General features: G+C 32.3%; 1 protein-coding gene across 3 annotated transcripts in view; it reads right to left on the bottom strand.

Moving 5' to 3' along the window:
* Positions 1 to 13,925, bottom strand: part of LOC148623236 (AP-5 complex subunit mu-1-like) — a 54,809-nt gene extending 40,884 nt beyond the window's left edge. For all 3 annotated transcript variants that reach the window (XM_088564956.1, XM_088564958.1, XM_088564957.1), the window contains exons 1-4: positions 13,768 to 13,925; positions 7,373 to 7,502; positions 6,000 to 6,101; positions 4,016 to 4,080 (exon numbers count right to left, since the gene is read on the bottom strand). In XM_088564956.1, coding sequence (XP_088421082.1) covers positions 4,016 to 4,080; positions 6,000 to 6,101; positions 7,373 to 7,502; positions 13,768 to 13,838 — 368 coding nt within the window. In that variant the 5' untranslated portion in view covers positions 13,839 to 13,925. The remainder of the gene's footprint in view (positions 1 to 4,015; positions 4,081 to 5,999; positions 6,102 to 7,372; positions 7,503 to 13,767) is intronic.
* Positions 13,926 to 13,946: the final 21 nt, after the last annotated feature.

Below are 13,946 nucleotides of genomic sequence, written 5' to 3'. Positions count from 1 at the left end.
ACCCAATATTCAAACCTTATACAGCTCTGAGTTTTGACTGTGATTTCTGGTAAATGATTGACACAGGATGAAAGTTGTGAAGTAATTTCAATATTTGGAATAAGACTTATTATAAAAGACTACATGGACAGACGAACGAACAGACAATAATTTTGATAGACCCCATAATTCTGCTAATGGAAGGCCTGATAATAAAAATCAAAATGGAAATCTAATCAAAGGAAATAAACAAGTCACAATTTCATGGCCATTGGTAGAAGGATCTTTATGTAATGGTGAAAGAAGGGAACTTTTGACCCATTTTTGTAAGAATAAAATCCCCTAACTCAAAAATGTATGATAAAAAATATAAGAAAACCAAATATGGAAAATCCCTCCTTTTTAAAAATAAGTCGCATAACTTGAAAACAGAAAATCAGAAATTTATAACAAGTAAATGGACTGCTTCCCACAAATAAAACAAAAAGGGTGTGTTCACCTTTAAGTTTTAGTCTAAAATGGCAAATTTCTCTTGTTTTTTTTATGAAGAAAGTCCCATAACTTTAAATCATAAAGGTCTCACTAACCACTTCCGGGTCAAATGGCCACCCCCCTATGTAGTACCAAAAACACACTGAACCTAGATATATGCATTGTAAGTGCATTATTTGTGTGTATTATGATTAAAAGTAGACAAAATAAAGCTGAGAATGTGTACTTTAAAGTCATACATGTAATTAACTACAACAGTGTATGAATATTGTTCACATATGTGAGTAATTTGCCTCCATGCTGTCAGTTAGCAGAACAGGTAAAAATGTAGATTTTCAGTATTATTTATTCAAGTAAATTTTGTGAAGAATTTCTACAACATTATACCATTAGCATAATGATTTTGGAAGCCTTACTTTCCAAGCTTTGCAACGGTATGCAACTTTAAGATGTCATTTGTCCTGGGAATTCACATTGAAGCTTTGAAAATTACTTTTTTTAACATGTAAAGTAATGGAAACGTTAGAAGTGGTTAGTGAGACCAAAATTAGAAATATAGAAATTGAAGGGGTCCACATCAATATAAATAAACAAATCCACAAAGTTTCTTGGGCATTGCTGTAAGCGTTTTTGAGTAACATGCATAGTCCAAACACAGAAAATAATCCCACTTTGTATTAATACAGTCCCATTACTCAAAAACAAAAAGTTAGAAATTTATAAACAATTCACCAAAGTTTCTTAAAAATTGGTGGCAACATTTTTTAGTTATTGCGCTGAGTGCGAATGACAGACACCAGTATACCATAAAACATCCCATCTAGACAGATGAGCTAAAAGGCAATTAATCCTTATAATACCCTTAAGTTCTATCACTCTGAAATTGTGTATTCATGCCATCAGATTGGAGCATGAATATTACTGAAATCTTGTTTACAATCATTCCATTGTCTATTTATTCTATCTTTCAAATTATTTTCTATTAAGACTGAAGAAATAACTCATGAAAAATATAAGAATCGTATAGAAAAAAATCTGTATTATATATCCTCTTGTATATAAAAGCATATTTATTGGTAATCTGTACTTTTTGCCTTAGATCTTGTTGACAGATATTTTTCTATCTCTTGTACATGACTATATATTTGAAAATATCTCTCAAAGAACTGAAAGTGATTGTGATGTCACAATCAATGATGTCACATATCAACGATGTGTAGTTACATTTGTGACAAATAGTATAATGTACATTAAAATGACTAAAAATGCAAAAATACATTATCCATAAACAGAAAATTAATTATTTTCAAACCTTAACTTGTATGAGTTGATATATTCCTGACATTTTCATGATCAAAATCGAAAGTAACTATTATTCTATATGTATATAATTTCAAACATAAATATATTTGCATACATCTTTATACGTACAAAATCCAATATTTTTATACTGGTCCTAAACATGTTTTAATATAGCAAATACATAATTACATATATTTATTATAAAGATAGCAGTGAGTGTTCCCTGTGTAATATATTCATCATAAAGATGTAGCAGTGATTGTTCCCTGTGTAATATATTTATTATAAAGATGTAGCAGTGAGTGTTCTCTATGTAATATATTTATTATAAAGATGTAGCAGTGAGTGTTCCCTGTGTAATATATTTATCATAAAGATGAAGCAGTGAGTGTTCCCTGTGTAATATATTTATCATAAAGATGTAGCAGTGAGTGTTTTCTGAGTAATATATTTATTATAAATAGATAGCAGTGAGTGTTCCCTGTGTAATATATTTATTATAAAGATGTAGCAGTGAGTGTTCCCTGTGTAATATATTTATTATAGAGATAGCAGTGAGTGTTCTCTATGTAATATATTTATTATAAAGATGTAGCAGTGATTGTTCCCTGTGTAATATATTTATTATAAAGATGTAGCAGTGAGTGTTCCCTGTGTAATATATTTATCATAAAGATGAAGCAGTGAGTGTTCCCTGTGTAATGTATTTATTATAAAGATGCATATGTAGCAGTGAGTTTTCCCTGTGCAATATATTTATCAAAAAGATGTAGCAGTGATTGTTTCCTGAGTAATATATTTATTATCATAAAGATGTAGCAGTGAGTGTTCCCTGTGTAATATATTTATTATAAAGATGTAGCAGTGAGTGTTCCCTGTGTAATACATTTATTATAGAGATAGCAGTGAGTGTTCTCTATGTAATATATTTATTATAAAGATGTAGCAGTGAGTGTTCTCCATGTCATATATTTATCATAAAGATGTAGCAGTGAGTGTTCCCTGTGTAATATATTTATCATAAAGATGTAGCAGTGATTATTCCCTGTGCAATATATTTATTATAAAGATGTAGCAGTGAGTGTTCCCTGTGTAATATATTTATTATAAAGATTTAGCAGTGAGTGTTCCCTGTATAATATATTTATCATAAAGATGTAGCAGTGATTGTTCCCTATGTAATATATTTATTATAAAGATGTATCAGTGAGTTCCCTGTGTAATATATTTATTATAAAGATGCATATGTAGCAGTGAGTTTTCCCTGTGTAATATATTTATCATAAAGATGTAGCAGTGAGTGTTCCCTGTGTAATATATTTATTATAAAGAGATAGCAGTGAGTGTTCCCTGTGTAATATATTTATTATAAAGAGATAGCAGTGAGTGTTCCCTGTGTAATATATTTATCATAAAGATGTAGCAGTGAGTTTTCCCTGTGTAATATATTTATTATAAAGATGCATATGTAGCAGTGAGTGTTCCCTGTGTAATATATTTATTTTAAAGATACATATGTTGCAGTGAGTTTCCCTGTGTAATATACTTATAAAGATGTAGCAGTGAGTGTTCCCTGTGTAATATATTTATTATAAAGAGATAGCAGTGAGTGTTCCCTGTGTAATATATTTATCTTAAAGATGTAGCAGTGAGTGTTCCCTGTGTAATATATTTATCATAAAGATGTAGCAGTGAGTGTTCCCTGTGAAATATATTTATTATAGAGATAGCAGTGAGTGTTCCCTGTGTAATATATTTATCACAAAGATGTAACAGTGATTGTTCCCTGTGTAATATATTTATTATAAAGATGTAGCAGTGATTGTTCCCTGTGTAATATATTTATTATAAAGAGGTAGCAGTGAGTGTTCCCTGTGTAATCAATTTTGATAATTCACATGTGAAATAATTCAAGGACTTTCACTCACTAAAATGTCACAACACTTTTTTCTTGTGAGGTTAACTTTAATTGATTATAATCACAAAATATAAAATTTATTTGATAATCAATAAATTGGATAATCAACTGGATATTGTGAATAACAGAAAGCATTTAACAAGTTCTTAACATACATTAAATCTTGGTGTTCTTCATTACTCAAAATTTTCAATTAATCATCAAGCAAGTATTTTAAGTGGGTATTAAACACAAAAGAATTAGAAATATGAGATTACATATATGTTTTGACAATAAATTTACAAATATTGAAACATTCAGTTAAGTAAATATACACCCACTTACATCTGTGTAAGAGGAGGTCTCTCTTTTGATTCAACAAGAGGTAGACAGCTGTAAACAATACCTTTCTGTAAAAGAAACATCAAATTGATTACCGGTAACTGTAGTGCAGTGGATCCTACTTCATCACATTGAAACCTGAAGAACAAAACCATTCATACATCTTCACCATGTAAAAAAATTCCTCTTATTTGCATAACATGAGACCAAAAATTAGAAAAAAATCCTCTTAACTGCATAAATATTTTCAAAAATTTACTTAAAAATGTATTTAAATGAGTAAAACATCAATACATTGTTATTGAAATCCCTATATTTTCTTAATAAACAGTGGTTTGGTACAACCATTGTTAAATGGTCAGAAGGTTGGTACAACCATTGATAAATGGTCAGAAGGTTGGTACAACCATTGATAAATGGTCAGGAAGTTGGTACAACCATTGATAAATGGTCAGAAAGAGTAATCAATGGAACCAAGGTTATAGCGGTAATCAAAAGAATGTAATCCAGGGACAAAGACCAGACATGGAAAACAGACATACACAACAAAGAACATAAACTAACTAAAATCATACATACAAAGTAACAAAAGCAAATGAGCAACTTGGACCCCACGAAAAACTGGGAGCACCATTGAGAAATGGTCAGAAGGTGGTACAACCATTGTAAAATGGTCAGAAGGTTGGTACAACCATTGTTACATGGTCAGAAGGTTGGTACTGTTGTACCCTCTAGTTTACTTTACTCCAACTCACCATTAGAGAGTGCCTTCTAGTTGTGTATAGTACTTTACCTCTTCTCACCAAAAGACGGTGTCTTCTAGTTGTTCTGAATGCTTTATTCAAACTCACCATTAGGCATTTCCCTCTAGTTGTGTTTAGTGCTTTACTCCTACTCACCATTAGAGAGTGCCCTCTAGTTGTGTTTAGTGCTTTACTCCTACTCACCATTAGAGAGTGCCCTCTAGTTGTGTTTAGTGCTTTACTCCTACTCACAATTAGGCATTTCCCTCTAGTTGTATTTAGTGCTTTACTCCAACTCACCATTAGACAGTGCCCGCTAGTTGTGTTTAGTGCTTTACTCCTACTCACCATTAGACAGTGCCCTCTAGTTGTGTTTAGTGCTTTACTCCTACTCAACATTAGACATTTCCTTCTAGTTGTGTTAAGTGCTTTACTCCTACTCACCATTAGACAGTGCCCTCTAGTTGTGCAGTGTGCTTTACATCTACTCACCACTAGACAGTGCCCTCTAGTTGTGCTGAATGCTTTACTCCTACTCACCATTTGGCAGTGCCCTCCAGTTGTGATCAGTGCCTTTTAGTTGAGTCAAACATTATCTATTGTATTCATGAATCACAGGCATATTCTTCAAAATACTGTGAAAGTATTATTGTTCGTGGGGTATCTATATTAGTGGTTTTTGTTGGTTGAGTAAACCACGAAATTTGGATCCCAATGAAATGGAAATTTCCCATTCGTTAGTATGGTAAAGGTTGTCAAATCCACGAATTCAAGAATTTTTTCCATTACCATGAAAATTGCTACCCACGAATAAAAGTACTTTCACAGTATTGGTTTCAGCAAAACTGAGGATTAATCATTTGTTTTACTGGAAAATTTGTGCTTAATACTAATTCAACTAATAAAATAACTTTTTTAATTTCAAGTTAAATAAGATTGTACACAACATAAAACACTTATATACTTGTAACACAACAACAAATGGCCACATGGTACCAGTACTTGTGGATATTTCAATACCTGTTCCATAAAACAATTGGCCACATGATACCACTACTTTTGGATATTTCAAATACCTGTTCCACAACAACCAATGGCCACAAGGTACCACTACTTGTGGATATTTCAATAACTATTAAACAACAACCAATGGCCACAGGGTACCACTACTTGCAGATATTTCTATACCTGTTCCACAACAACCAATGGTCACAAGGTACCACTACTGGTAGATATTTCTATACCTGTTCCACAACAACCAATGGCCACAAGGTACCACTACTTGTGGATATTTCAATAACTGGTTTTTCCTCTACTCTCATACAACTGTCTCTTCTTGGATTAAACTGAAAGAAGATTGGAGTTTGATTTAGTTAAATTATGTAAAAGAATGCATAAGAAGAACATTTATTGTAAAGAACAATAATATTTACATAAGAAAGCAAACAAAAGCAAGCCTACAACTTATTCCAATATTTCACTAAGGCTAATACGGTGTCATAACTAATAGATAAAACAAAAGTGATTTACAGTGACTTTCCTACAACCATGACACTCTTTTGTTACCAATCTGCTGAACAATACAAAGGATTGACAAAGCTATTGGGACATTTAAACTGACCAGTTGCTATTGTAAGAGTTGATGAATAGGTAGCCACTCACCCATGAAAATTTACCAGGTCAGGTGTAAGGCAGCCAATACTGGCTATGTTTCACATCATATGGAATTTTCTAAGCTTGTGAATATTACTCACAATGTGTTTTGTGTGACTTTAATGGTTTTTTTTTTTACATAATTGTTTTTTTTTTTTGTACTTGCGAACACAGGAAAAGTATTAATGTGGAAAACTATGATTCCATTTTGTGAAAAAATGGCTAAGTGCCACAAAACAGGAAGTTGATGTCATACAGCATCCAAAATCACCTTTTACACCCCTTCTATGTAAAGCCACACACAAACTTTTAAACCAATCCATCCACTGGGAGCCTGTTGAATGGGGATATAATTTTCTAAATATATATATGTTATATTATGAATTGTCAATAATTTCATTGAAGAAACCTTTGATTTATTTGAGGGGAAATATTTTTTTAGGTTATTTGTGTTATATGCAATTACTAGTGCTCAGGTTTTCTTATGAGAATTGGTGGGGGTTTAATAGTTCATAGGGCACGGTGTTGTACTCATTTACACATAGGCTGGGTCTTTATAGTTGATTATTTTAAACCAAACATTAGCAAAGTATAAAATACCAATAAAAATGAGGGCCAACCAGTGTCTAAATGAGTACTACACCATATCTAACATGAATTATTTCTATTCTATATATATGACAAAAGGAATCACTTAGGGGTAGAGGTATCAGATTATCTATATATATGAGAAAAGGAATCACTTAGGGGTAGAGGTATCAGATTATCTATATATATGACAAAAGGAATCACCTAGGGGTAGACGTATCAGGTTATATATTGATGCTTATCATATCAGAATGCAATTTAGTGAGATTCTTCCTCAATACTGAAAGCTAGGTAACGCCTCCTTGTTTAATTTTTTATAACAATTTAACTGCTGAGGTTGCAGTCTCCTGGATATTTTTTAGTTTAAAAAAATTACCACTTCAACACCATCTGCAGTGTGCCCTAACTCAAACAGCATTCCATTAATAAGATCTTGATCAGTAGGAAGTTGTAGATACTTTTCCTCTTGGCTAAGCCTAGCTTTCTTCTCTATAACAGGAAAGAACCTGAAAGCATACAACTATAAAACTAACTAAAGGATAAAAATGATTATTCTCTCTCTCCCCTATTTAGTGAAATCTCCATTTAATAATCCTTGAGGACTTCAAGGCCAAACCACCTGACTGTTCTAGCAAAACCTCTTCATTCAAATATGGTCCTTCTAGTCACGTCATTACGGGAGATTTGAACATTATAGAATATAGAAAACAATTCTCTCTGTAAAGTCCTTACTAAAGGTCCCAAATACCATGGACCATTGGAATTATAATTTAAAATTCTTATGAACACTGTGGAGAACTTAGCAAGAAAATGGATAAAACGAGAAAAAGACCTTCATTTGCTGCCAGAGTGGGTAAAAGCTGTGAGGTCTTTAATCCTGAAATGAATGAAGTAGGTCAAGCGTGTCAGGAGATCAGTTTTCAAAGATCTTAATATTTCTAAAATATCGTCTACTATACATGATAAATGTGTAGTCCACTAGCAGACAAAGCCCAAAACAACACTGTTTTTGTCTGTAAGATGCATACATTAAATGCTTATTATCAGTATTCAGAGATAGACATAGAAAATAAGAGCAGTATACTACCACCACACTCTCCAAAGAATAGTGGGAAAGTACCTATAACAATCCATGGCTAGAACAAATAAATACCATTCCAAACAACATTTAATAACACCTTCAAGTATTTGGACACTATTCTGGCTCTTAACAATGACGACTTCAATATTAATACTTAAAATGTATATTCTGCATAACTTTCTTTAAATTAAGCAAATATTGATAATAAAGAATGTCTGTTTCTTGATCTAAGTATTCATATCAATAATTGTAAACCTAATACTAAAAATTACAATAAAAGGGATGATTCCCTATTTTTAACTACAGTTTTAGATGGTGACGTCCCCTTGTTACTATCATATGGTGTTCACATATCACAATTGGTTTGACTTGCTTGTATTTATAACTATGTTTCGGACAAAACTTTGTGTAGCTTTAAACTGGTCTGGAGCTGGCATGTCACTTAACTGCTAGGAGTCCTTTGTTTGTTCATTTGTATAAGGTATAATAAGTTTCTTTATTTCTGTTTTAACAAGGAACTCAGACCTTTTTGAACTGATTTTTAGGGTTTTTTTTCATAGTGGCCACAAGAATCCATACAAGCATACAAGCAACTGACAATGACAAGCTGATAAATGATAATTTTCAGTAAATATCTATGTTCAAAGGGGCATTACTCCTATAAAAATTAGAGAATCAAATTTTTTCTGAAAATATGCACAACTACATATAGTGTTCCTACTACATACCAAGTTTAATGGAAATCAGTTGAGTAGTTTACAACAATTTGCCATGACAAGCTGATATATGATTTACAGTAAATTTCGTAGTTCAAAGGGACATTACTCCCCAAAAATTAGAAAATCTATATTTCCTGAAAATATGGACAACTACATATGCTGTTCTTGCTACATACCAAATTTTATGAAATTCTAGTGGGTAGTTTTAGAGTAGTTGTGATGACAAGCTGATGAATGATGATTTATGGTAAATTTCTATGTAAATAGGGGCACAACTCCAATAAAAAAAATTAAAGAATCAAATTTCCTGATAATATGGACATCTACATATGCTGTTCTTGCTATATACCAAGTTTTAGGAATTTCTGTTGAGTATTTTCAGAGGAATTGTGATGACAAGCTGATGATGATTTTTGGATAATTTCTTGGTTCAAAGGGGCATAACTCCAAATCAAAATAAGAGAATTTAAACTTCCTGAAAACATGCACTACATATGGTGTTCTTACTACATACCAAGTTTTATGTATTTCCTGTGGGTAGTTTTAGATTAGTTGTTATGACAACAGGACAAGCTGATACATAATGATTTATGGTAAATTTCTATGTAAATAGGGGCAGAACTCACATAAAAATTAGAGAATTACAATTTCTGATAACTAAATGTGGTGTTCTTGCTACACACTGAGTTTCAGGAATTTCTGTCGAGTTGTTTCAGAAGACTTGTGATGACAAGCTGAAGTGTAAGGGACGGAGGGATGGATGTCCAGACGCATGTCCAGACACACGAATTGACACTATTCCTAGACCTGCTTCCTGGGAATATGCAAACTAAATATGTTGCCCTGACTTTCTGCTGAGTAATTTCAGAGAGAAGTAGTGCTAAGAAACTGTGTGACAGACAGACTGTCAGAAAAAAAGAAAAAAAACCAATATGTCTGCCCATCAAAGTTGGGGAAACACATTGAAACGGATATCTTATACCATGGCATATGCCAAATGTATCAAAGTTTTCTCAACCAACATCCATGGTCAGTGAACATTTTAGTAGAAAATTGTACTACTGATTGAAATGGTTTTCTTAGTAGATTTTCCTTGATTGTCAGTTCAGTAAGATGACAAAACTTTGAAAATATTATGGTATTATTATGTAGTGATTATCATATTGGCTTAGTTATAGGTCCAAGGGTAGTCATATTGGCCTGAGGCCTATGAAGCGTAAACTGCCCAAAGTTATTTTGAAGAAAAAAAAATGTATACTTTAATAGACTACCTCAAGGTGACTTACCCTATAGATTTTCTCTAGTTACTACCTCAAAGTGACTTACCTTATAGATTGTCTCTACTTACTACCTCAAGGTGACTTACCCTATAGATTTTCTCTACTTACTACCTCAAGGTGACTTACCCTATAGATTGTCTCTAGTTACTACCTCAAAGTGACTTACCCTATAGACTGTCTCTACTTATGCTTGTCTTTAGAGTAAGGTTCCACTGTTGTCATGAAGACTTTTCTAACCTCTTAAGTCACTCTTAAGGTCTACAGATTTTATTACATGCAGCTTATCAAGGTGAGAAGAAAGATTTGTATTAAAATGTGTCGTAACATCACAAAAGTTTTTTGTTGATCTTTTCTTTTACTTCCTTTTAACCAAAATTGATATGTTCTAAACTATCCTTCTTGAAAATTGTGTAGTTTTCATCCACTGTTTGTAAACATTTCCACAAATCAACAACACCTAGCAGAACTCTCTAAAGTTATCAGCAAGTTCTCAAATATGCTAATATTAGCCTTGCAAACCCTAGGCCAATATGGGAAAAATCTGTATTGGCATTGTGGATTCTCGTATTGGCCTTATAAGATGTAATTATCGATGTTGCAGTTTTGTCTGTATTTAGTCATAATCAAGTTCATTAATAGAACATGGGTGGTCTCATTCTTCATATGGTCATTAATCTTACAGTCAGACAATCCTAGTATAGTTCGAGTCTATAATTAGTCCCCAAGTAAAAAAAAACCTTTAACTAATCGCTGCATCAAATCATAAACAAATTATAATTTGAAAATGATTTGAATCCAATGTAAATTACAATGCAAATGATCTAACAAATTGTAGTAACAAAATCCCAATGAAATCAAAAGCCGAAGTTATTTTCAATTGTGAAAATGGCAGGCAAGTCGCAAGCAAATCTAAAACAACTCATAACCAGAGCAAAAATATAAATTGCTTGCTAATAAAAAACCTTATAACAAATAGCAACCAAAACAATTTAATAAATTGCAATGAAATTGTTTTTACATGAATTACTGTCCTTTTATGCTAAGCCTTTGCATAAACAATTTTTTATAAAAAATAATTTATATAATGGTAATGTGAAAATCAACTGAATATATAACAACTTTATTCCTTGTTAGAAATGATCCCTTATTTAAACCATAATATATTTTTTGTTCCTAAAGATATCATAATAATTAAGAAATAATTAATGGAGGTATAAGGAGTTGTACTATTTACACATGGGCTGGGTCTTTATATTCAAATATTTTACACCATGTGTAAGGGACGTATAAAATACAAATATCAATTAAGGTCAACCTGTGTGTAAATGAGTACACCACAATACCTAACATAATTTATTTCTTTTTAAATATGACAAAAAAGCCTACATCTGCTTCTCAATTGCTGAGGGGTAGATATATCAAGTAACATACAGTTTGATGTTTGTAGGACACCAAATTACGGCTGGACTGTATATAGTTTAATAATTTGGCCGACGTGAAAATAGGCATTACAAACTTAACACATATGAAATACACAGTACATGAAATCAAAGAAAATGCTATATACACAATATCAAACAGCAACCTGAAATTAAGAAAAATCTGTAAAACTTGAAAAAAATCAGACTAAATTACTAATGACATCTCAGTATTACAAGAATTCAAAAAAATAGGTAACCCAGACCAGGACAGTGCCTTTATTCCCACGTCAGCATAATTACTTGTTTTAATGAGATAAAAACTTATAATTTGCCAGTTTAAATTACACATGTACATATGTAGGTCAACTGCAGCTACTTCTCGATCTATTGATCTTTTTTACAATTACCAAATTGTGGTTCATACAAATCCTCTTTAGACATGTTAGAAGAATCCATGAAACCCTTACATATAAAACATTCTATACTTCTCATGGAAATTTTAATTTGGACTACTTATCTTTATAGAAAATAAGTTCTTAGAGGCTCCATAGCTTCCCCATGCAGGAATGACTCACCAGAATATCTGAATGTATACTCTGTTCCCACTATCACAGTACTGTTAGAACACGATCATGGTACAATATAACAAGAATAGGTATGGTGTACATGTAAAAGAGACAACAGTCCTCTAGAGGACAGAAAAACTGATGACATACTTAAAAAATTATGTGATTTTTAACTATTTTTTAATTTGCTATGGTCATGTTTGTGTAAATTTCTGATAAATCAAATGAAGATGAAATTCGGATAAAAAAGTCATCATGATACATTAACTGAACATTTTTTGAAGCACTGGCAAGTAATTATTAAAGAATGAGTTTGATGTAATGAAAGATTAGATGTACTAAATTCAAACAAACAAAAAACCCACCTCCCAGAAGCCTGTTTTTCATCAGTCTAGAAAACAATAAACTACATGTGGACCCTGATACATTGGGATCCACTATACACATCAATGGATAAATATAGAAATCAACATACAACACAACTATGTTCAACAAATTGATATCATAAATATCAAATCTACCTAACAAATTGTTATTAACCCTTTCCTCCATAATGACACCATTTGACTGCCTTATTTTTAATCCCCCTTTCTAGGACTTGTAGAGGAATCAAACCTTGGATTCCTCTGCACTTTTTTGGCTAATTTGACTTGTAAGTTTTTGAAACTAAAAAAAAAAGGTCATTTTTCAGTAAGGTTGGGGACCAAAAAGAAATCCTGCAGGGGGTTCCAGAGGGGGTGTGACCCCTCTGTTTGGGGTTTTTAAGGGAGCATAACCTCTGTCAGAAAAATCTGGAGGCCTTACAGAGTTTGACACTAGCTTCATTTGCTTGCTGGTGAACAGGACTACTTCAGAGGTAAAACAGGTATTCCTTAGACAGTAATGATGGTTCTGTTCTTAGATCTTATGAAAAATAAGACAAAATTTAGATAGCCCATAGGACTACCATGAAAATTTTTCAAGTGGTTCTCTCAAAAGTTAGGGTGGCACAAGACTACTAGACTACTGCTAATGTCAATCCCTGCCTTACAGCTTTGCCAAATAGTCTAAAAAATGTGTTCAATAGCTATATTTTATGGCTTTAGGATGTTTCTGCCTCTACCATTTAATATTGATTTAAAAAAAACTTGAAGCCATTTTTCTGGGAAAAAAATTCCAAAAAATGCATTTTTCTGCCCTTTTGAGACCCCCTGCTGTCTCTATGGTAACTACATGTATGAACTGTCTCCACAACCTGTTTTCTGAAGATACTTTGCCAGTTAATACTTCCACCGAGTTTTTTAGATTAAATTTGAAAAATCTAGAACATTTTGAATGATTTGGTAGAATCACATTGTTACATCAGCCAAATTCCTTAATTTTATCCCTTTTGGGATTACCAAATCCCATGAAGGATAGGCCAAAAACAAAGAAACAGCAGAATAAATCCCATCAATAACTGTAGGTACATGTATTATCGACATTTATTGCTTCAATTGCATTACTACAAACTTATTTCATTGAATCGGTAAAATTCAGTAGAATCAGAACTTAAAAACTTGGCAGCTAATTCAGCTTTAAGTAAATCTCATTGAAATCGATTTGAAAGCCCTTGACAATTTGGACTTGGGCCGTTGGCGTTGGGACAAGTTCAATAATGAAGTTGTGTAGCCTTGTAGGTTAGCTTTTTGATAAAAACGAATCAATAACAATTTTAGTTATCACCTTGAAAAAAGTGGTTGCTTCAAGTTTTCTTCTGAACTTGTCGAAAAAATAAGAATTTTACGCAAAGACATATTCTTGTGTCCACAAAATGTCTACTTTCACTTTCTACTATATACTCCCAATTTAAAGCAGGAATAACACCGAGAACACAATTTTTTTTCGGAACTCGTTATGACTTT

Source organism: Perna viridis, chromosome 2 (genome assembly GCF_037379345.1).
Source record: "Perna viridis isolate PV_CMFRI_1.1 ecotype Kerala chromosome 2, ASM3737934v1, whole genome shotgun sequence".
Lineage (NCBI taxonomy): Eukaryota > Metazoa > Mollusca > Bivalvia > Mytilida > Mytilidae > Perna > Perna viridis.
Note: the sequence above shows the minus strand (reverse complement) of the source record. Positions and strands in the feature narration are given on the sequence as shown.